The sequence below is a fragment of the Chiloscyllium punctatum genome, chromosome 1 (genome assembly GCF_047496795.1).
Source record: "Chiloscyllium punctatum isolate Juve2018m chromosome 1, sChiPun1.3, whole genome shotgun sequence".
Lineage (NCBI taxonomy): Eukaryota > Metazoa > Chordata > Chondrichthyes > Orectolobiformes > Hemiscylliidae > Chiloscyllium > Chiloscyllium punctatum.
In genome coordinates this window covers 86,081,741-86,106,741 of record NC_092739.1, presented here as the reverse complement: position 1 = coordinate 86,106,741, position 25,001 = coordinate 86,081,741, and the positions used below count along the sequence as shown (strand labels likewise).

General features: G+C 41.2%; 2 protein-coding genes across 5 annotated transcripts in view; one reads left to right on the top strand and one right to left on the bottom strand.

The window, feature by feature from the left end:
* vps37a (VPS37A subunit of ESCRT-I) overlaps positions 1 to 22,249 on the bottom strand; it is a 96,501-nt gene extending 74,252 nt beyond the window's left edge. For all 3 annotated transcript variants that reach the window (XM_072570131.1, XM_072570123.1, XM_072570114.1), the window contains exons 1-3: positions 21,974 to 22,249; positions 7,236 to 7,310; positions 2,342 to 2,459 (exon numbers count right to left, since the gene is read on the bottom strand). In XM_072570131.1, coding sequence (XP_072426232.1) covers positions 2,342 to 2,459; positions 7,236 to 7,310; positions 21,974 to 22,095 — 315 coding nt within the window. In that variant the 5' untranslated portion in view covers positions 22,096 to 22,249. The remainder of the gene's footprint in view (positions 1 to 2,341; positions 2,460 to 7,235; positions 7,311 to 21,973) is intronic.
* Positions 22,250 to 22,443: 194 nt separating this feature from the next.
* Positions 22,444 to 25,001, top strand: part of LOC140477024 (CCR4-NOT transcription complex subunit 7) — a 42,856-nt gene continuing 40,298 nt past the window's right edge. The window contains exon 1 of one of the 2 annotated variants that reach the window (XM_072570155.1): positions 22,444 to 22,633. The gene's annotated coding sequence lies outside the window, so the exon portion shown is untranslated. The remainder of the gene's footprint in view (positions 22,634 to 25,001) is intronic. The other variant, XM_072570145.1, reaches the window with a different exon arrangement.

The following is a 25,001-nucleotide window of genomic DNA, read 5'->3' as shown; positions in this document are numbered from 1 at the left end:
AGGGTACAATCGGAAATGACAATATTTCAGTTGAATAAAGGGATCTATGGAGCTCTGAGGGAGGAGCTGGCCAAAGTTCAATGGTGCAATACCTTAGCAGGGATGACAGTGGAGGAACAATGGCGGATATTTCTGTGTATAATGCAGAAGTTGCAGGATCAGTTCATTCCAAAAAGGAAGAAAGATCCTCGGATGACGCATGGAATGCCGTGGCTGACAAAGGAAGTTAAGAAACACAAAAGTTAAAAGAGAAAAAGTATAACATAGCAAAGATAAATGGGAAAACGGAGGACTGGGAAGCTTTTAAAGAACAACAGAGGATTACTAAGAAGGAAATACGCAGAGAAAAAAAATGAGGTATGAAGGTAAACTGGCCAAAAATATAAAGGAGGATCGTAAAAGCTTTTTTAGGTATGTGAAAGGCAAAAAAATGATTAAGACTAAAATTGGGCCCTTGAAGACAGAAACAGGGGAATATATTACGGGGAACAAAGAAATGGCAGAAGAATTGAATTGGTACTTCAGATCCGTGTTCACTGGGCAAGACACAAGCAATCTCCCTGAGGTAATAGTGGCTGGAAGACCTGAACTGAAGGGAATTTATATTTTCCAGGAATTGGTGTTGGAGAGACTGTTAGGTCTGAAGGTTGATAAGTCCCCAGGGCCTGATGGTCTACATCCCAGGGCACTGAAGGAGGTGGCTCGAGAAATTGTGGATGTGTTGGTGATTATTTTCCAGAGTTCGATAGATTCGGGATAATTCCTGTGGATTGGAAGGTGGCTAATGTTGTACCACTTTTTAAGGAAGGTGGGAGAGAGAAAGCAGGAAATTATAGACCAGTTAGTCTGAACTCAGTGATGGGAAAGATGCTGGAGTTTATTATAAAGGATGAAATTTTGACACATCTGGATAGTAGTTACAGGATAGGTCAGAGTCAGCATGGATTTATGAAGGGGAAATCATGCTTGACTAACCTTCTGGAATTTTTTGAGGATGTAACTCTGAAGATGGACGAAGGAGATCCAGTAGATGTAGTGTACCTGGACTTTCAGAAAGCTTTGGATAAAGTCCCACATAGGAGGTTAGTGAACAAAGTTAGGGTGCATGGTATTGGGGGCAAGGTACTAACTTGGATTCAAAGTTGGTTGGCTGATAGGAAACAAAGAGTAGTGATAAACGGCTCCATTTCGGAATGGCAGGCAGTGACCAGTGGGGTACCACAGAGATCAGTGCTAGGACCGCAGCTTTTTACAATATATGTTAATGATATAGAAGATGGTATTAGCAATAACATTAGCAAATTTGCTGATGATACTAAGCTGGGTGGCAGGGTGAAATGTGAGGAGGATGTTAGGAGATTACTGGGTGAACTGGACAGGTTAGGCGAGTGGTCAGATGCATGATGCAGTTTAATGTGGATAAATATATGGTTACCCACTTTGGTGGCAAGAACAGGAAGGCAGATTACTACCTAAATGGAATCAATTTAGTGTAAAGGGGCAGTACAAAGATCTGGGTGCTCTTGTACACCAGTCAATGAAGGTAAGCATGCAGGTACAGCAGGTAGTGAAGAAGGCTAATAGCAAGCTGGCCTTCATAACAAGAGGGATTGAGTATAGAAGCAAAGAGGTGCTTCTGCAGCTGTTTTGGGCCCTGGTGAGACCACACCTGGGAGTACTGTGTGCAGTTCTGGTCTCCAAATTTGAGGAAGGACATTCTGGCTATTGAGGGAGTGCAGCGTAGGTTCACGAGGTCAATTCCTGAAATGGCGGGACTACCTTATGCTGAAAGACTGGAGCGACTGGGCTTGAATACCCTTAAGTTTAGAAGACTGAGAGGGGATCTGATTGAGACACAAGATTATTAAAGGATTGGACACTCTGGAGGCAGGAAACATGTTTCTGCTGATGGGTGAGTGCCGAACCAGAGGATACAGCTTAAAAATAAGGGGTAGACCATTTAGAACAGAGGTGAGGAGAAACCTCTTCACCCAGAGAGTGGTGGCTGTGTGGAATGCTCTGCCCCAGAGGGCAGTGGAGGCCCAGTCTCTGGATTCATTTAAGAAAGAGTTGGATAGAGCTCTCAAGGACAGTGGAATCAAGGGTTATGGAGATAAGACAGGATACTGATTAAGGATGATCAGCCATGATCATATTGAATGGTGGTGCAGGCTCGAAGGGCAGAATGGCCTACTCCTGCACTTATTGTCTATTGATCCTCCGTTTGAACTTCGACATACTAGACACAAGTCTTCTAAACTTACAAGATAAAAACGATGAAAGGCAACATTTAGACTTCACAAAATCATTAGAGTTTTAAAAAATGAAATTATTTACATACATTTGTAATTAGTGGGCTTTGCACATATGTCGCAGAATGTATGTCTACTAGATGGTGCCTCACTGGAGGGAAAACTGTGATCACAGGCTTCTCTTGTGGAAACTGAGGAGGAAGTAAGCTAGAATTGCAGAAGGAAAAATTTGCAATTAAATTTGTACTTGTTTATTCTAGATCTTTTTGTAGTTTAGACAAACAGACCCATTTTTTGCATGTTACACAATGTCAGCTCCAAAAATGAATACAGTGCACAGAGTACATACATAGATATTAACTTCTATTAGCATTCTTCATACATTTTGGGTAATAGTGACAGGTTATATATTTATTACCATCCAGACATCCTAGAGTCATTGGTTCTTTCAGGTGAGAGGCCTGGTTAAGTTAAACTGAATGTTTTAGCAGAGCATCAAAATCCACAATTCCCTTTTGGAATTTAAGAAATGTTCCAATGGCTTCTCACTTTTAAAAAATGGACCACTTTAAAGGATTGACAAAACTACAACTATGGTTAAAAGTTAAAACTTGGAAAACACAAGGTCGTCTTATACCAGTGGAGAAAAGGCAGAGCAATGTTTTGAGCAGGATTCTTCTTCACAACTGAAAAAGTAAAAGGTGGGCAAGCATTAATCAGGCAAAAAGGAAAAATAAAAATAAAATTGTTCGTGTCTTAATTGATAGTAAAACCCTTATCCTGAAAACATTTCCAATATCTCGTATTTTATTAATATTTAGTTCAGGAGTGCTTATTGTTAGAATGTTTTCTCCCATTCCACTTCAAAAAAACAATGGCTCTCTATTTGGCTTAGTTCCATTTTTATTTATTTTCCTTTTATTTGAGGGGAATAGTAGAAATTCACTGTTTTAAACATATACACTTTTCAGTCATGAAATATCTACTGTTCTAACTTCAAGGTCTGATTAAGGGGTAGTTTTTTCCCCCCTGTTTTCACACTCTTTGCTAATTACTGGATCTTTTGCTGTTGCAACTACTAATTTTTTAAAAATTCTCGATTGCTTAATAGATTAACTGCTTATGAGGGTGTGACTTATACACTTAATGGTAAGATCCTGGGGAGTGTTGCCAAATAAAGAAACCTTGAATTGCAGGTTTTAGTTCCTTGAAAGTAGAATCACAGATAGACTAGGTGGTGAAGGTGGTGTTTGGAACGCTTGCCTTTATTGGTCAGTACAATGACTATAGATGTTAGGAGGTCATGTTGTGGCTGTACAGGACATTAGTTGGGCCACTTTTGGAATACTGCGTTCAATTCTAGTCTCCCTGCTAAAGGAAAGATGTTGCGAAACTTGAAGGGGTTCAGAAAAGGATGTTGTCAGAGTTGAGCTCGAGGCAGAAGTTGAGGCTATTTTCTCTGCAGCATTGGGGGAAGGGGGGTGGGGGGGGGGGGGGAGGAAAGAAGAGGGGAGGTTTGGGTGATGGCCTTTCCTCAACCAAATGTACAAAGTACAGATGCTGCTGGGTTTTCTTGGCTATGAAATTGGTCTTGAGGGACGAGGTGATATTCTCTATTAGGTGAGCACCAAGAGATTTGATGCTCTTCACGATCTCCACAGGGGAGCCAATGACCAGCTCAGAGTGGTCACTCCGTACCCTCCTGAAGTCAACAACCATGTCCTTCGTTTTGCCCACATTCAGAGACAGGTTGTTGGCTCTGCACAAGTCTGTTAGCTGCTGCACTTCCCTTCTGTATACTGATGTGTCATTCTGGCTAATGCAACCCACTACCGTTGTGTCTTCAGTGAACTGAATAATATGATTTGGGCTGTGCATCACTGCAGAGTCATGTGTCAGCAGCGTGAACAGCAATGGACTAAGCACACAGCCCTGTGCTCAGTGTGATGGCATTGGAGATGCTGCTCCAATCTGGTCTTACTGAGATCTCCCAGTCAAGAAGACCAGGATCCAGTTAGAAAGATGTATTCCAGCCCAGCAGGTTCAGCCTTCCAATCAGGTGCTGAGAAATGAAGTGTGCAGATGTTCTTCTTGTCCAGGCGGGTGAGGGCCAGGGCCAGATGGAGGGTGGTGGAGATGGCATCATCTGTTGAGCAGTTGGGATGATAATTGAACTGTAGGGAGGGAGGCAGCTGGGTCTTAATAAGCCTCATCACAAGCCTCTCGAAACACTTCATGAAGGGTGTTAATGCAATGGGGCAGTAGTCGTTGAGGCACGACACTGAGGCCTTCTTTAGCACGGGGACGATGGTAGCAGCCTTGAAGCACATTGGAACTACTACACAACTCAGATGTTAAAGATGCCTGTGACAACATCTACCAGCACATCAGAGGATCCTCTGAACACTCTACCATGGTTGTTATCTGGTCCAACAGCCTTACGTGGGATGACTCTACACAAAGTTATCCTCACATCGGCTGTGGTAAGACAACACCTGGGCATTGGGGGGGGATGGTCTTCCTTGCCGCCACATCATTTCGTGCCTTAAACCATGCATATAAGTTGGTCAACTCATCTGGGAGGGAAGCATCACCAGTACAAGAAAGCGATGCAGTTCTGTGATGGTTTGAATATCCTTCCATATGCTCTGCATATCACTGATGTCCTGAAAAAGGCTGCATATTCTCTGTGCGGATGCACGTTTGCCTCTTTGATGGCCGGGAACAGGTTTTTTTTTTAAAATGTACAGCATGGAAACAGACCCTTCTGTCCAACCCATCCATGCTGACTAGATATCCCAACCCAATCTCGTCCCACCTGGCAGCACCCGGCCCATATCCCTCCAAACTCGTCCTATTCAAATACACATCCAAATGCCTCTTAAATGTTGCAATTGTACCAGCCTCCACCACATCCTCTGGCAGCTCATTCCATATACTTACCACCCTCTGCGGGGTTGGCCCTCACTGTTGTTAGGGCCGCCTTGACATCTGCTCTGAAGGCAGAATCACGGGTCCTCAGCAGTGCACACACCTTTGTGGTTATCCATAACTGCTGGTTGGGGTGAGAAGTGATGGTCTTGGTCACAGTGCCATTGTCAATGCAGTTCAAATCACCGACACCTTATACTCCAAGTTAACGGAGTTGCCATCTACTTAAACATGCACCTGTGTGCTCAAAGCAATCTTGAAGAGCAGAAATGGCTCCTGCCAGCCAGATTTTCACCTGCTTCAGAACTGGTTTGACACCTCTGATGAGCAGTCGAAATGCTGGGATTAGAGTTACAGAGATGTGGTCTGAGGAGCCGAGGTGGGGGTGGGGCTCTGCCCTGTACGCATTGAGATTGTTTGTATAAACGCTTCCCCCCTCTCGTTACAAAGTCCACATGCTGATGGAATTTAGAGAGCACAGACTTGAGATTCGCATGGTTAGAATCTCCAGCTTTATAAACAGTCCACCAGGGTGTGCTTCTTCAATCACTAATAGCCCCATAACAGTTCAGAGTGCCTCCTTAGCATTCGCACTGGGAGGATGTAAACTTTGGAGCTCAAGTGCATGGTTCTCTGAAAGTGGAGTCACAGTTAGACAGGGGCAGTGAAGACGACTTTTGGCATACTGGCCTTCAAAAGTCACGGTACTGAGTACAGAAGTTGATAAGTTATGTTACAGTTGTACAGGACATTAGTGAAGCCGCATTTGCAGTACTGCGTTCAATTTTGGTCACCTTGTTATAGGAGGGATGTTATTAAACTGGAAAGAGTGCAGAAGAAATTTACAAGGATGTTGCCAGGACTCAGAGTCTGAGTTATACGGAGATCTTGAACAAGCTAGGAGTTGTTTCTTTACAGCATAGGAGACTGAGGAGGGGGGAATGGTGGTGGGGAAGAGCTTGCGGAGATGCATAGGATCATGAGAGGCTTAGACAGGGTAAATGCATGCAATCTCTTTCCCAGGGTTGGGGAATTGAGGACTGGAGCTCATCAGTTTAAGGTTAGAGGGGAAAGAATAAAAGGGAACCAGGGGGGCCATTTTATTTTTGTTTTACACAGAGTGTGGAACACATATGGAATGAGCTGCCAGTGGAAATGGTTGAGGCAGGTACATTAACAACATTTAAATTTGACAAATACATGGATGGGAAAAGGTTTAGAAGGATATAGGCCAAGTGCAGGGAAACGAGGCTAGAGTGGATGGACATTTTGGTTGGCATGCACCAGTCTGGGCCAAAGAGCCTGACTCCGAGCCATAGGACTCTGATCCTGCTGCATTTTTACATTTTCGTTTAAGAGCTGCAGCTTGTTAAACAAAGAAAAATTCAATTTGATCAAATAATAGCAACATTTCAACTCAACCTTTCCTCAGTCAGCATCTTAGACCAAAATTGTTAGAGTTTGCAGCCTAATCAGCATGTCAGGTTTTAACATGTAAAAAGCTTGAAGTATGTCAATCCTTCAAAGGACATTTCATGAAACAGGCTACCAACATGGAAGGCTATAGTGTGAGGTTCCCTTCTTGAGATTCTTACATGCTTGATGCAACTGCAATACACCAACTTCTGTGAACAGCCCCAATTTATTTAAGTACATACCAGCTTTTGGAGGAGCACTTGACATTCTTTACGATGCTTACTGAGCATGTCAAGCAAGGCTCCTCGAACAAGGGAACCATCCTTCCTTGATACAGCGTTATATATCACAGTCAGCCATGCATGCAAGACACAAGCCCCTGCCACGCCCCTATACTCACTTGCCAACCAAAAACAATGTACAGTGAGAGGTTAGGCAATTCCTTAAACTGCAGCATTTACAGAATATGATTAGTTTGTCACCTCCTGCCTTTAAGACAGAAAACACCCCCCCACCCCCAGATATCGAATTTGTTACATCAGCAGAACAAATTAACCCTTTAACATTTCAAGAGTTGTTAGAATTTAGTGTAAAAAAAAGGAAAAAGAAACTCAAATGTATACTTTAAATACTTACATGTTTAAATTGATTGTTTTATTGTTTATCGTAAACGGTAGTCTGTATTCCACATCCTTCTGTATTTCCACTGTCCTGTACAGAAATAAATACAATTGAAATTAGCATTAAGAACATTATAATAAATAACAAGACTTGCCAACATGAAAATTAGACCAAAAGTCTTTGTTGTTTTGTTTAGACGAGTTAAGATTCCCTCCCCCCATCATCAGAAGCTATATCATTACCAGAACCCATTTTAACAAGGGTTTGCAGCACAGCCACAGCTTAACTTGTATGTGAAGATGTTGCGGCTTTAAGAGGTTGTTTTGTCCTGTTTTTGTTTTTGAAAGAGATGATTTAAGACAGAAGTGCTGAGATGTCCAACTGGAAAGCCAATAAACAGCTTGTGAAGACTTGGGGTTTGTTTTTTTAAAAACAATGGACCAATAGAGGCAGCTTATTAGGTGTGACCAGTTCTCAAAGACCAGGACGTGCAGTTTTTTTCTTAAACTTTTAGATTCAGCAGAAGGTGCTGCAGCCTTGATGAAGCAGAAGCTTTTCCTTCCCTCTCTTGCTGACAGATCGTAGTTGGGGCTTCTCTTTCTACTGCGGGTATTGCGAGACAGAAAATCTGTTTTTAGATTTACCTTTTTGCCAAGAGATGTGTTTATGGAATATTGCTATATGGAACACTTAATTCGCAATAGTTAATGTATTATTGTTCTGTTAAATGTTCCAATAGAATTAAGTTATTCTAAGTTTTCTTGCTTTTCTTGTACTTTAATAATGACGTTTTGCTCAATGTAAAGTAGTTTGACCAGTTGAATTGCAACTTGAATATAGTCTTTAAAATAAGCAAAAGTTAGGGTCTAGGCTACCTTCTTAAAATATTTTTAGGTCATAGAGTCATGGAGATGTACAGCACAGAAACAGATCCTTTGGTCCAACCCGTCCATGCTGACCAGATATCCCAACCCAATCTAGTCCCACCTGCCAGCACCTGACCCATATCCCTCCAAACCCTTCCTATTCATATACCCATCCAGATGCCTTTTAAATGTTGCAATTGTACTAGCCTCCACCACTTCCTCTGGCAGCTCATTCCAGACACGTACCACCCTCTGCGTGAAAAAGTTGCCCCTTAGGTCTCTTTTATATCTTTCCCTCTCATCCTAAACCTATGCCCTCTAGTTCTGGACTCCCCGACCCCAGGGAAAAGACTGTCTATTTATCCTATCCATGCCCCTCATGATTTTATAAACCTTTATAAGGTCACCACTCAGCCTCAGGCGATCCAGGGAAAACAGGCCTAGCCTATTTAATCTCTCCTCATAACTCAAATCCTCTAACCCAGGCAACATCCTTGTAAATCTTTTCTGAACCCTTTCAAGTTTCACAACATCTTTCTGATAGGAAGGAGACCAAATTGAACGCAATACTCCAACAGTGGCCGATCCAATGTCCTATACAGCCACAACATGACCTCCCAACTCCTGTACTCAATTCTCTGACCAATAAAGGAAACCATACTTCATCACTACCCTATCTACCGGTGACTGCACTTTTAAGCAGCAATGAATCTGTACTCCAAGGTCTCTTTGTTCAGCAACACTGCCTAGGACCTTAGCATTAAAGGTGTGCAAGACCTGCTAAGATATGCTTTCCCAAAATGCAGCACTTCACATTTATCTGAATTAAACTCCATCTGCCACTTCTCAGCCCATTGGCCTATCTGATCAAGATCCCGTTGTAATCTGAGGTAACCTTCTTTGCTGTCCATTACACCTCCAATTTTGGTATCATCGGCAAACTTACTAACTGTACCTCTTGTGCTCACATCCAAATCATTTATATAAATGATGAAAAGTAGTGGACTCAGCACCGATCCTTGTGACACTCCACTGGTCACAGGCCTCAAGTCCGAAAAACAACCCTCCACCACCACCCTCTGTCTTTTACCTTTGAGCCGGTTCTGTACCCAAACGGCGTGGTCTAGTCCGGTCCATAACATTATGTAATGATTTTGTCTAATCTCCCCGTAATTCAATGCAACTATTTTACTTTTCTGTACTCCTAACACTTGCTAAGAAAAGGACAAATCAGTTTATCTGAACATCACTATTCATAAATTAAGATCTTTCCAGAATTAGTACTTCATCCCAATGGAGAAATGAATAAAACAAATTTTATAAAGTTTAGTTCATAACCATCTCCTGATTTCCAGCATAACCCTAATGAATTCAAATGACACCTTTGCCATTGCTTTTATATCTTCCCCATAATGGGCAGTAAATAGTGAGCAATGCTCCAAACCAAATCCTGTCTAACTTTAATGTTGTTTTTCACTTTTACTCTATGACTCAAGATCGAAAGTCAAAAGATTCAATTTGTCTCATTTAAAGCTAATTGGTTCCTATCTTTAAATCACCATATATTCAGATTGCTATATTGAGAAACTACAGAATTATGAAGGAAAGCAAAATAGAAGAATATTTTGTTAGGGGAAGATGAAATGGTAGGAGGAAGTTTATTTGGAACTCATTAAATTGCTCTTTAGCTGAGACGATAGACCCAGTGAAGAATTCCCTTTCTGCTCTTCTTCTGCCTATTGAGGACTGCTCGATGAAGACTGCTCTGATGAAAGTCTGTTATGCATAATGGTCTGTTTGATGAGGATGTCTCTCTGAGGACTCCTGCCTAAGCACGTATTGTTATATCATACTTGTTGGGGAAGGTAACTTACACTGTGTTAATCAATTGTTTGAACCTAATGGCCAGTTTACCATCCTAAGAATAAATACCTATTTATTTTTGATAGGATGCATTTGGCAGTATTGAGAAAGTCTATAGTCTTAAAACTTGCCTTTAAACATTCAGTCTAAATTGTAATGCTGAATTATAGAACACATTTACTGCACTAGACAGGAAAGCTCAGAAAAAATGGGAAAATTAAAGAATGCAAAAGATAGGAAGACCTGGGCTCACCAAGTGATAACAGGATGCTGTAAGGCAATTAAGAACATTGAGGAGAAAGTGAGGACTGAAGATGCTGGAGATCAGAGCTCAAAAAATGTGTTGCTGGAAAAGCGCAGCAGGTCAGGCAGCATCCAAGGAGCAGGAGAATCGACGTTTCGGGCATAAGCCCTTCTTCAGGAATGAGGAAGGTGTGCCAAGCAGGCTAAGATAAAAGGTAGGGAGGAGGGACTTGGGGGAGGGGCATTGGGAATGCGATAGGTGGAAGGAGGTTAAGATGAGGGTGATAGGCCGGACCGGGGTGGGGACGGAGAGGTCAGGAAGAAGATTGCAGGTCAAGAAGGCGGTGCTGAGTCCGAGGGTTGGGACGGAGATTAGGTGGGGGGAGGGGAAATGAGGAAGCTGGAGAAATCTACATTCATCCCTTGTGGTTGGAGGGTTCCTAGGCGGTGCAATGAGAGAGGGACTCACTGAAATCCTTGTAGAGGGAGGAAGAGAGCTTCTTCAAGGAAGGCATCCTTGCAAGAGGATTCGCAGTAGGTTAAAATCAACTAGGAGAAAGTGAGGACTGCAGATGCTGGAGATCAGAGCTGAAAAATGTGTTGCTGGAAAAGCGCAACAGGTCAGGCAGCATTAATTAAGAACATTTGCCTTAGCATCGGTGAACCTGTGTGAACAGGACACCAAGTGATAACTTTCACAGCCATTCCCTTGTGAAATTAATGACAGTTTTTGAATCTGACCTTGAAACTAAACTCAGTACTATCAAAAGCTTTGTAATTAACAGTTAGCTGCTGCCAATTATAATGGATTTTTATTACCCCTTGCAAGCGGAGCAGTCAGAGAGAGAAAAGAAATCTTTGCTGTTACAAAACCCTGACCTGAGGGGGGAGACCATTTTAGTGCTGAGGCTGTTGAATCCATAGAAAATTAACTCTTGGTGCTTACCTGCTTTGGATTAAATTTAATTGCAGTTTGAGACTTTTGATGATTTTGAGCAGCCATTACAGGTTATGAAATGCAAACTCTAAAAGGAAACATTGATAAAGCTTTAACTTACTTGCTGTTTTTACAGACCTTACTGACTGCCCCACTGTCAATTCTAACTAATCAGATCTTATGTCTTATTTGAATTTGAATCACAAACTTGAACAGGCATGTTTAATTCGAGACTAATTCTTCATCTTAAATACAACCTTGCAGTAACATTTCAGCCTCAGGTACAGAATGATTCTGTGCTGAAGATAAAAAGCATGAATCTGCTCCCAGCTTAAAATTATTCTAAACCTAACATTGAAGAGATTCTGACACAATCTGTCAGGAAGCCATTTTATGGTCAAAAGTTTACCCTCCTTGCTAAGAAGCTATTTCGTAAAACAATGATATCAGACATGTGAGCTGTGCAAGGTTACCTTATGACATTTCCCATTTAATTTAGATTGGTACTTCTTTATAGGAACTTATCTCGCCGCAGATGCTTAACTCGGCTGGATTTCTTTTTCGCACCTGATGGATAGCTCAATGCCTGTAGGAGTGATCAGTCAAGCGCACACAGACCAGTCAATTAACTTTTCTTCTTTACGAATTATTGTCTTTCACTGTTATCTGTCTAATTAAGAACATGCAATGTTTTTGTAAACTTTTGTATAAAGGAAGCCACTTTGTATCAGTACATCGGAGTAGCCTGCTGGGGCACTTGAAGAGCTGGTACCCTATTCTCCAAGGTTATTAGAACCCAGTTAGTTTAGCTTATAGGTATCAGTGTTATGTGGTAACAGTGATGCTATTAGTGAATAAAGGGATGACTAAAATTAAACTAAATTGTCTGTAAGAGGATTTTATTCGAGACTTCCAAAGAGTACGATCTCTGGGACGAACCAAGAGAGAGAGGCTTACAGGTCTGAGTCCACAAGGGATTCCCTGGGCCATCTCAAATCTGTACTTTAACAGTATCTGGGTAGCATGCTCTTCAGAGTGTCAGTGTGGACTCAATGGTCTGAATGGTTTGCTTACACACTGTAGGGATTCTATGATAACTCTAGACTTGGCTATTCTAATACTTTCCTGGCTAATTTCCAACATTCTACCCTCTGCTAACATGAGGTCCTGCAAATTTCTGCTAACTATATCTTAACTCTCAGCAAGTCTCGTTTTCCTATTAGGCCTGTGCTCAATGCAAGGTAAACACAGAATTTAAATTCTTCGTCCTTTTCAAATCCTTCCAGGAACTTAATAGACTCTCTCGTTAATTCTTTCCAAACCACAACCCACTCTCCTCCAATTCACCTTGTGCAGCTTCAATTTTAATTGCTTCACCATTGGTAGTGTGCCTTGGTCACTCAGGTTCTCAGCTCCAGGATACCCTACCTACCTCACTTCTCTCCTTTTAAGTCAACCAGGAAACGTACAACCTCAACCAAGCTCTTGGCTACCTGACCAAATATCTCCTTATGTTCTTCGTTGCCACACATTATCTTATAAAACACCTGTAAAGCACCTTGGGCCATTTCATTATGTTAAGGTGCTACTTAAATCCAAGTTGTTGCACAAGGTAGTCTGACTAGCACCCTGGACACTTGCCCTGTTTGCAAACCAACCTATAACATTTTTACTGATAGAAACTGTCTGCATTCAGATCTGGAATCTGCCCTAATCAAATCCACCCTATTGTTTTCCAGAGATATGATGGCTAGCATACGAATAATGAACTGGCAGTGGGCCACTTGGCCCAGCGAGCCTGTTCCATCATTCAACGAAGTCAAGGTTGATCTGATTTTAACCTTAACTTTATCTTCATGTTTCATTCACGTGGCAGTCAAGAATCTACCTCTGCCGTGAAAATAGTTAAAGATTCTGAATCCACTGCCTTTTGACAAACGGAATTCCAAAGACTCCAAATCTCAGGGAAAACATTGTTTCCTCACCTTTGTTATGAATGGGAGACTATTATTTTAAACCATGACTCATAATTCTAGCTTCTCCCACAAAAATATATGTCCTTTCAACATACCCCTTATCCAGTCCCCTCAGGATATTATAGGTTTTTAATTAGTTAACTTCCGGTTCTTCTAAACTCTGGAAATATACAGACCTGTCTAGCCTTTCCTCAAGTCAAACTGCTTATTTCAGGTATTAGTCTAATAAACATCCTTCTGGAAATACAGTGAACAGTGCTGTACATGGTACTCCAGATGTGGTGTGACTAATGCCCCTCATAAGTGAAGTCTAACCCCCTACCTCTTGCATTCAATTCCCTTGCAATAAATCATTACATTCGATTAGCTTTCCTGATTACTTGCTACACCTGTATGCTAACCCTCTGTGATTCATGCACTCGCACACCCAGATCTCTCTGCATCCTCTCACTGCTTAGATAATTTGCTTTCATTCTGTCTGATAAAACAGATGGATAACTTCACATCTTCCCATATTGTACTCCATTACCAGATCTTTCCCACTCACTTAACCTTGCTCCCTTTGTTAGCTCCTTGTGCCTTCTTCACAATTCACATCCCTATCTTTCTGCTTAAATTTAGCTCCCATACCTTTGTATCAAAGACATCAGCATCCGATATCACATATACTATTTAACAAAGTAACGCTCCGAAATACATCACAATATTTGTATCTGTCTTAATGAAATGTGACCATGGGCTCCATCTGTCAACAACCCTTGTCTTCATCCCATAGTGGCAGAGGAGATTTTAACCTATAAAAAGTTTGCTCTATGTGGCTAAAGAATAGGATGTCTTAAACATGACATACATACAAACACTTCTAGCATACAAAATGCTGGGTCAGTCTTAGCATAAGTTTATAACCCAAACAGGAGCTCTGCTACTCCATCTTCAAAAAATGTGAATAAATATGTTATATATACATACAAAATATAAATTGTCTTCCTTCCCATGATGTGGAGTTGCCAGTGTTGGACTGAGGTGAACAAAGTCAGAAGTCACACAATACCTGGTGTAGTCCAACAGATTTATTTGAAGTCACAAGCTTTTGGAGTATTGCTCTTTCATCACATGAAGTGGAGGGAAGCACACAGGCTCAGCCGACATATTCTGTGCCTGTGCTCTTCCCTCCACTTCACGTGGAGGAGCAGTGCTCCAAATCTTGTGATTTCAAATAAACCTGTTGGACTATAACCTGGTGTCATGTGGCTTTTGACATCCTTCCTTCCCATAACCATTTTATTTTTGGAAGTATATCCAATTCGCTCAATTATTAATACTGAACCTGTTTCAATAGTCTCTTGACAATGCATTCCAGATCATAACTTGCTACATCTAAAACACTTGATTTATCCGGATACTTTCCCAACTCACTTAATTTACAATCCTCTGGTTACCATCCTTCTCCAAGTGAAAGCAATTTCGCCTTTCTATGTTTATCAAAAACTCCTCAATTTTGAATACCTATCAAATTTCCCCTTAATCTTGCTCAATCACAGGAGAACAGTTCTTCTCTAGCCTCTTTGCATAATTGAAGTCCCCTGAATTATTCTGGGGAACTTCCTCTGTACCCTCCGCCAAGGTCTTCAAACCACCCTGCAGTTGATTTTCAAAGTTTGACAATATTCTAGTTGAGGCCTCACCTGTGATTCAAAACACTTAGCATAACTTCATTACTTTTTATTCTATTCTTCTACTTTTAAAATCCAGAATCACATTTTATAAAACACAGCTCTTTTTAGGCAGAAGCACAAGTTGGTATGTGAATCTCTCTGGCCCTGCACACATCTAGTAAAATTGTGCTGTTTACTTTCTGTTGCTCAATTTATAATTTGAGCATGTTAAAATGTACACTATCTGTTCCTGTAATAGATGCTGAAAAACTGCAAATGTACAACTACTCGTTGCGAATGAGTTTCGTTGACGAACAAATATTGACAGTGCATCTTATGACTATGAGATTTAAACAATGATTGCATAGTTCATGTCTCTAAGTGTTTTGACAGCTAGTCACAAGATTTGATGCCAAGTCAGGCATGTACTTTTACGAATGAAAATAGAGCCTAAAGTCATATTTCACATGACCACGAAATTAAGCAATATCTCAAATCTCTTGCATACTGTTCATATGAGCATCATTGAAATACTTTGGTATATGAACAAGACAGACACACATGTTCAGGTTCAGGATAATTTTAACTTGCACGAGATGGATTTCGGTAACAAAACCCCAAGTCGTCCCATTTCAAACTACACAAGTGAAAGTGATAAGGAACATCAACGTTTGAGTTAATCTACTGTCTTCAGAGGTTATAGTACTTCTGTTTTCAGTCTGCACATCAAAAAGTGTTGACTCCCAATGAACATAGGAGATGTGTAACATTTATGAACTATTTGCTTTGTGAAAAATGCGATATTTTCAAGCATACTAACTATGTACATAATGCAAATAATATTTAATAACCAAGATTTGAAATGCTCATGCTCCACAATATAAAACCTTCCCTCTCCAATTAACAATAAACTATCATTGACAAACAGGGCAGTAATTTTTATAGACAGCGACTGCAGATAGTACTACTGCTTGTTTATGCCTCCAACACTTTACTGGTCAAGTAATCATTTTGTTTCTAATTGCTGCAGTCATGCAAATACTGTATTTGTAATAGAATTTCAGTTTATTCAAGGACCTGTTATGCTTAAGAGAACCTTTGTCTGCCAAATCCATCCTTTACAAATTTGTGTTAGAGCTCTTTAAAAAAGCAGCTAGAAATGACAAATTTGCTGAAAATAGCACCTTCATTTTACATAGATATAAAAAAGGCAAGAGTATTTTATCCAACTACTTGAATTTCTTTGCCATTCTCTACCATGGCTGATATTCCACCTACAAAACTGGATAATCTCACACTTCACCATATGATATTCTATCTTTGTATTTTTGCATATTTATCCAACCTGTACAAATTTCCTTTCCCCCATCACCCTCCTAATTACATTTCCACTTAGTTTTGTGTTAATTGCAAACATGGAAATAGTACATTTATTCACCACTTGCGAATCAATGATACAGATTGTGAACAGCTGGGTCCAAGCACTGATCCTTGCAGTGCCTCACAAGCCAGGGTCTGCCAAAGCAAACATGACCCATTTCACCTCAAATCCATGTTGACTCTGGTCAATCATATTACATTCCTCCTCCCCACAACCCCCCAAACACCTCAGTATCTCAAAATCACACCCTTTGTAATATATTCTAGTACTTCTCCTGCTGCTGACAAACTGACTGTAATTTCATTTTCTCCTTCCTTCCTTAAACTGAAGTGCCAAATTTGCAACCTTCGAATCTGCAGGCATCCTTCTGGATTCTGAAGAATTTCAAATGATCACCAATGCATCAACTGTTTCCATAACTATCTCTTTCATCAGGCTGAGACAGTCATAGAGTTGCACAGCACAGAAACAGACCAGTCAGTTCAATTCCTCCATGTTGACCAGATATCCGAAATTCATCGATCCCATTTGCCAACATCTGACTAATATTCCTCTGTATCCTTCCTGTTCATGTATACATCCAGATGCCTTTTAAATGTTCTAATTGTACCAACCTCCACCACAACCTTGAGCAGCTCATTCCATCCACATGCCACCCTCTGTTTGAAAAAGTTGTCACTTATGTCTCTTTTAAATCTTTCCCCTCTCACCTTAAATGTACACCCTCTGATTCTGGGCTCCCCACTCCAGGGAAAAGATCTTGCTATTCACCCTATCCATGCCCCTCATGATTTTATAAACCTCAATAAGGTCACCCCTCAGCCTCTGACACTCCAAGGAAAGTAGTGCCAGCTTAGAGTCATAGATATGTACAGTACAGAAACAAATCGTTCGGTCCAACATTCCGACCAGATATCCTAACCTAATACCATTTACCAGCACTTGGCCCATATTCCTCGAAACCCTTCCTAGTCCCATCATGATGCCTTTTAATGATGTAATTGTACCACTCTCCACCACTTCCTCTCACAGCTCATTTCAAACACACACCACCCTATGTGAGAAAAGGTTACCCCTTAAGTCCCTTTTAAATATCTCCCCTCTCACCTAAAACATATGCCCTCTAGTTCTTAAATCGACCACACTAGGGAAAAGACCTTGTCTATTTACCCTATTCATACCCTTCATGATTTTATAAACCTCTATAAGGTCAACCCTCAGCCTCTGATGCTCCAGGGAAAACCGCCTCAGCCTATTCAACTTCTCCCTATAGCTCAAATCCTTCAACCCTACCAACATCCTTGTAAATCTTTTCTGGACCCTTTCAACTTTCACAACGTCCTTCAGATACGAGGGAGACAAAAATTAAACACAATATTCTAATGTCCTGTACTGCTGAAATATGACCTCCCAACTCCTATACTCAATGCTGTGACCAATAAACGTAAGCATATCAAATGCCTGCTTCACTATCCTATTTACTTGCGACTCCACTTTTAAGAAACTATGAACCTGCACTCCAAGGTCTCTTTGTTCAGCAAAACTCCCCAGGACGTTACTATTAAGTGACTCAGCCCTGCTAAGATTTGGTTTTCCAAAATGCCGCACCTCACATTTATCTAAATCAAACTCCACCTGCCACTCCTCAGCCCATTGTCCCATGTGATCAAAATCCTGTTGTACTCTGCAGTAACCTTCTTCGATGTCCACACCTCCAAATTTGGCGTCATTTGCAAATTTACAAACTGTACCTCCTAAGTTCACATGCAAATCATTTATATTAATGACAAAAAGAAGTGGACCCAGCACTAATCCTTGTGGCACACAACTGGTCACAGGCCTCCAGTCTGAAAAGCAACCCTCCACTACCATCCTTTCTTCTGCCTTAAAGCCAGTTCTGTATCCAAATGGCTCGTTCTCCCATATTCCATAAGATCTAACTGTTCTAACCAGTCTACCATGAGGAACCTTATCAAATGCTTTACTGAAGTCCGTATAGATTACTGCCCTCAGCAATCCTCTTTGCTATTTCTTCAAAAACATTCAATCAAGTTCGTGAGACATGATTCCCCATGCACAAAGCCATGTTGACTATCCCTAATGGTCCTTGGCTTTCCAAATGCATGTAAATCCTGTCCCTCAGGATTCCCTCCAACAACTTGCCCACCACCGATGTCAGGCTCGCCAGTCTATAGTTCCCTGACTTTTCCTTACCACCTTTCTTAAATTGTGGCACGATGTTTGCCAACCTCCAGTCTTCCGGCACCTCACCTATGACTATCAATGATACAAATATCTCAGCAAGAGGCCCAGCAATCACTCCTCTAGCTTCCCAGAGAGGTCAAGGGGACACCTAATCAGGTCCTGGAGATTTATCCACTTTTATGCATTTTAATACATCCAGCAACTCCTCCTATTCTATATCTTCCATGTCCTTCTCCACAGCAAACACTGATGCAAAATACTTGTTTATCATCTCCCCCATTTCTTGTAGTTGCATATATAGGCTGCCTTGCTGATCTTTGAGGGGCCCTATTCTCTCCCGAGTTACCCTTTTGTCCTTAATATATTTATAAAATTCCTTTGGGTTCTCCTTAACCCAATTTTCTAAAGCTATCTCATGTCACCTTTTTGCCCTCCTGATTTCCCTCTTAAGTATACTCCTACTGTCTTTACACTCTTCGAAGGATTCACTCAATTACTGCTACCTATACCTACATATGCTTCCTTCTTTTACTTAACCAAACCTCAATTTCTCTCGTCATGCAGCAATCCCTACACTTACCAGCCTTGCCTTTCACCCTTACAGGAATGTACTGTCACTGGACTCATTATTTCATTTCTGAAGGCTTCCTTTTTTCTAGCTGTCCTTTTACCTACAAACATCTGCCCTCAATCAATTTTTGAAAGTTCTTGCCTAACACCAAAATTGGCTTTTCTCCAATTTAAAACTTCAGTTATTAGACTATGCTTTTCCACCACTATTTTAAAAACTAATTGAATTATGGTAGCTGGCCCCCAAACTGCTTTCTCACTGACACCTCAGTCACCTGCTTTGCCTTATTTCCCAAGAGTAGATCACGTTTTGCAGCTTCTCTAGTAGGTATATCCAAATACTGAAACAGAACATTTTCTTGTCTACACTTAAATTCCTTTCTATCTAAACCCTTAATGCAATGGCAGTCCAAGGCTATGTTTGGAAAGTTAAAATCCCCTACCATAACCACCCTATTATTCTTACAGGTAACTGAGATTTCCTTACAAATTTGTTTCTCAATTTCCTGATGACTATGTGGGGGGGGGGGGTCTATAATTCAATCCCAATAAGATGACTCAATTCCATCCAAGTAACTTCCCTGGATGTATTCCCAGGAATATCCTCCCTGAGTACAGCCATAATGCTAGTGTTTATCAAAAACGCTACTTTTCCACCTTTCTTGTCCCTCTTTCTACCCTTCCTATAGCATTTGTATACTGGACCGTTGAGCTACCAGACCTGTCCATCCTTGAGCCACATCTCTGTAATTGCTGAGATATCCAGTCCTTTGTTCCGAACCATGCCCTGAGTTCATCTGCCTTCCCTGTTAGGCCTCTTGCAATGAAGTAAAAGCAGTTTAATTTATCAGTCCCACCTTATTCTCGGTTTTGTTCCTGCCAGCCCTGACTGCTTTACTTGCTCCATTCCCCAACTGTACCAGTCTCAAATTGATCTCTTTGCTCACTATTTCCCTGGATCCTATCCCTCCGCCTTACTAGTTTAAATCCTGCTGAGCAGCTCTCGCAAATCTACCTGCCAACATATTAGTCCCCTTCCAATTCAGGTACAATCCGTCACTTCTACCCCAGAAGAGATTCCAATGATGCAAAAACACGAACTCTTCTCCCCTGCACCAGCTCCTCAGCTATGCATTCCTCCTCTCTATCCTCCCATTTCTACCCTCACTAGCTCATAGCACCAGGAGCAATCCAGACAGTACGACTCTCCAGGACCTCCTTTTTAAATTCCTGCCTAACTTCCATTATTTTCCCTTCAAAGTCTCATCCTTTTCCCTTCCTGTCATTAGTTCCAATATATACAATGGTCCCTCTCTCTTTTGATAACATTCTACACCCTCTGAGATATCCTTGATCCTGGCACCAGGGAGGTAACACAACATTCTGATTTTTCACTGTCGACCTCAGAAACATCTGTCTTTGCCTCTGGAGAGTCTGCTATCACAATCAATCAATCGGTTGGAACACGACATACCCCTCATTACATTCAAGCCATTCTCGGTACCAGAAACTTGGGTGTTTGTGCTACATTCTCCTGAGAGTCCATCATTCCCTACATTTTCCAAAACAGCATACTTGTTTGACATGGAGATAGCTACAGGACTACCTGCCTGCCCGCCCCTCCTCCCTTTCCTAGAATCAATTCATCCACCTGACTATATCTGCAGTTTTTCTCCCTTCCTATAACTACCATCCATCACAGCCCTAGTTCCTGTAAATTCCTTATTGCTTCTCACTGCCATTCCAATCAACCCATGTGATCTGGTTGGATTCTTAACCAAAGACACTTCCTGCAGACACTTCCTGCATTAGTAACATGAAAACTCTTCCTTATTCAGCCTCTTTCTATAGCTCAAATCCTTCAACCCTGGCAATATCCTTGTAAATCTTTTCTGAACCCTTTCAAGCTTCACAACATCTTCCCTGTACTAAGAGCAGAATTGCACACAGTATTCCAATAGAGGCTTAACTAATGTCATATACAGCTACAACATTACCTGCCAACTGCCTATATTCAATGCACTGATCAATCAAGGCAAGCATACCAAACACCACCTTCACTATGCTATCTACTTGCAACTCCACTTTCAAGTAACCATAAACCTGCAGTCCAAGGTCGCTTTTGTTGATTGGGGATTTAATTACATTCAGTCCCACTGATTGAAATTAGTTTTAAAAAAATCAAAACAATTTCTTTCAGTTTCTCATTTAGAGTAGTCCCTTGGTTAGTTAATTTATCTACAAAGCAAAGTACTGATTTAATCTCTCAAATTTCCTTATTCCCTAAAATCAACTCTAAAGTTCTGCTAGTCTTTACATACAAACATACTCTTTGAAACCTTCTTAAAAAAAATTGTTCGTTTACATTCGTATTCATCTTTCTCTTCATGTATCAATTTATTGGTATTTCTTCATAATGTTAGGTTAGATTTAAGTGCAAAGTTTAAACTACATAGTTTTCAAATTAATGGAAACGTACATAGCATTATTCTCACTCCTACCTAAAGGTGCATTTATCACCTTCTCATTGTATAATTTTACATCTGAAATAGTCCGTCCCCTAATTACTTCAAATACTAAGCAAAACGACAGGGTGGAATGGAGGATGATACAGTCCCCGGTTTTCATCATTATGAACTGGTACATAGCTCTATTACATTGCTCCCCTATACCATCAGCAGCGAGCCAGATCTAGGCGAAAGATTCACGACCTGACAAAAAACTGCAGACGCGGGATTCCAAGGTACTCAGGAGGCTGGAAGAACACAGCAAGCCGAGCAGCATTAGGAGGTGGAGAGGTCAACGTTTCGGCTATAACTTTCTTCAGGACTGGTTGCCTTTTCCACCTGCTGAAAGCTGCGCGGCTTGCGGTGTTCTTGCAACTTCCCGCTTGCCTACTACGAAAAAATTCAGGACAGCTGACTTGACCTTCCCAGCAACATTCCCAACCGACGTTCTTCCTATTTACTGTGGCCGGTTCTACAGCCACTGTGTGTACTGCTGAGAGCAAGCGGGTTTTAAAAAGTGCCCCTCAGTCAGACGCAAGGCCCTGCTTACCCGCTGTGCGAGCTCTTCACCGACTCTATCTGCCGCTGGCGCTGCTGCTGTAAACTGGTGAGAGGCTGCAGGTGTCCGGAGCCACCGCCGCTGCCTTTGGACGACGGAAAAATCCAATTCATCCTGCCGGCCGAGCTCAGCGAGCACGCCGACCACTTAACGAACCCACAGTGGCGTCGAATAGCTCATCGCCCCCTCTCCCCTTCCTACCCTCGCCTCCACCCAACAATTGTCAGTCCTCAGCCGCTCCACCCGATGGACGGACAGGGGGAACCAGCGGCGGCTGCGCACTCGAAACCAGCAACCACTGCCGCATCCGCACACTCTGTGTAAAACGTCATCACAGTCGACCGACCTCCGCCGGAGACCCCCTCCGACCGCTACCAAAACAAATTTCTATTCCATCAAGAGCCAGTCTGTAAATTACTCAGTGTTGTAGCGCACAGACGTCAGATTTCTCCGGCGGAGATTGTTTGTAAATTTTGCATTCGTTCAAGCGTCGGGGTAAAAGTTGAAAGGTGAATGCGCACGATGTGATGACGTCAGAGGGTTGCGTGGTGGCCGTAATGGAGGACGCGGGTGGGTTCTTGAGGCACTGAGGAGACTGGCTTGTACTTTAATAGTTAAAGAGTCCTCAGAGCCCGCTCACGTCTAACGCAGGTAAAAAAAAAACCTACCGTCTTAGAAACGGCAACGCTCATACATTTCTGTTCGTGGTTATTCGAGTTGCTGTTAAGTAGTTGTTTGGTATCTTCACTACTGTCCGAAAGGGGCAGAATTTCTTCCCCTACGCCCCACCCCCTCCCCCATCCGCGTGTCTCAAAGATAATAACAAACAATGTTTCATCAGACGTGGAACTTTCCTGAGTTAATACAGTGGTGTGTTATTAAAGAGAGTCAATGTGACCAACATATGGCACGTCTACAGATTACACGATGTTGGGAATAGATTGTACAACAAAGTTGACTTGGCGAGACCGTGTGCAGTGGATGCATTTAAATAAATTACACGTCCTGATATTCAACACATTCACGCACTGAGTTTTCCTATTTAAGTGGTCTACGTTGATATTGAAAAGCATTGGTCAGCCTGGAAAATTGGCTGAAGCTAGTTTGGTTATGGAGAAGGATTAAATTCATCCCCAAAAGAGACTTTTTGAAAAGTCTTAATTGCTTGTCAGCAATGTTTTGTAAAATGTTTATAACCTGCATATATCAGCCATTTGATGTAAGATAATTATAATGCAACTTTATGATCTAGTGTGCTTTTATTGGGTTTATCATGGTTGCTTGCATTAGGAGATGATGGGCATTTGTATCATCAGACGCATTGAGAATTTGCCTTTAAAATCTTGTCATGGTCTCTCAAGCTACTGGAAAATGCAGCTGATTTAAATGACAGTGATTTCAAAAGAGATGCATCTTAATTACATAAAGATCTTTACTTGTTTGAGTGTGTCTGACATAAGGCTGCAACAGATCTTGTTTGGAGAAGTCTAAAAATTTACTTGTGTATTGCTTGTAAGAGCAAGTTTTCAATTTTTGTTGTATTGGAACTTTGTTTATAATTCTGTTATTAATTGCTCCAACTCTTACTCGATGCAATGTTTGTGTCATATCTGGTTCTTTTGTAACATGTAAATGCAGTTAACTGACAACATTATTAAGTTGCATTCTGAAATTATACTGTTTATGCTAAGCAAGTGTCTTACTGGTAAGCTTCTTTAAGTAACAACTTGGTAGACCTGGACTAGTTTGCAGAGTTCTTGTGTGAAGTTATAACTCTGTAACTATTCAATCTTTCAGTTTTCTTTAAATAATTATTGAGCCAGCAATTGGCATTGATTCCTGCTTGCAATGAAAGGCTTTCTTGAGCTACTGCAATCTGTGGTGAAAGCACTCCCAAAGCTGTTAGATAGAAAATTCCAGGCTTTGACCCAATGAAGAAGGAATGTTAATTTCTATCTTAAGTCAGGGTAATCTGTGATTTAAAGAAAAGCTTGAAGCCCAAGCATTTGCAGTTTATATCTTTCTAGTTGATGGATGTCATGCATGGGTTTAGGAAATATTGCTGGAATGTACTTCAGATTACTGCTGGAGTGGATGAGATTGGAGCAAGAGTTCATGATTAAAAAGATTGCAGAGGTAGTTGACCGTCTTGATCAGCCTAAAGTAGTAGCCAAAACGAGATTTGGAATTCTTGGATAGCATACAAAATTTATTGCAGTCTTAACACCTTTTGAACTGAGGAATTAGAGGACCATAGTAGGTCATCCGCAATTTCATTTTGACAGAATGTATTGACAACTGATGCAATGAATCCAGGTCCCCCACGAGAACAAGGTTACAATATGGGAATAGAAAGCAAACTCATTGCTAGGACTGTTCTGGTTAAGGTGTATGGACAAGAGTAGAAGAGTAAAGCAGTTTCACTGACCTGGACAATGAAGGAAAGACGTTAACAGGGGATGGCATGGTCAACAGTATCAAATGCTGCAGAGAGGCCTCAGAATGATGAACACATACACATAAATCAAAGTATCAGAGGAGTTTATTTGTGAAGTTGTTTATTTGATGTTGCTGCTGTGATGGGATGAACCCCAAATTGGAGAAATTAAAGTATGGTAATGCAGAAAACATTACTGTTTGGGAGGCTGAAGATGGGGTGGTGGTTTGCAATATCACTAGATTTATGGGAAATAATTTTTTTTATTATTGAAGTAGAATATACAAAACTGTTTGTTTGAATTTGCCTAGAAAAATTAATGAAACAATTGCCAGGAAAAGTTCAAGTCTTTGGAGTTAGGCAGAGAAGCTTAGCACAAAACTCTGTTCCACATTGAGCACTAGAAAGCATACTTATTCTGAGTGCTAAGCTGCTCAGAATTTTACCAGCATACGTGGTACAAAAAATGACTTGCTGTAGAAATGGAAAAGCTTATTTTCAATTAATAGTGTATATTTGTATATTTTTAAAAATGTGTTTGTAGTAAGGAAGGTAATACTTTTAACCTTAAAGCATTATTAT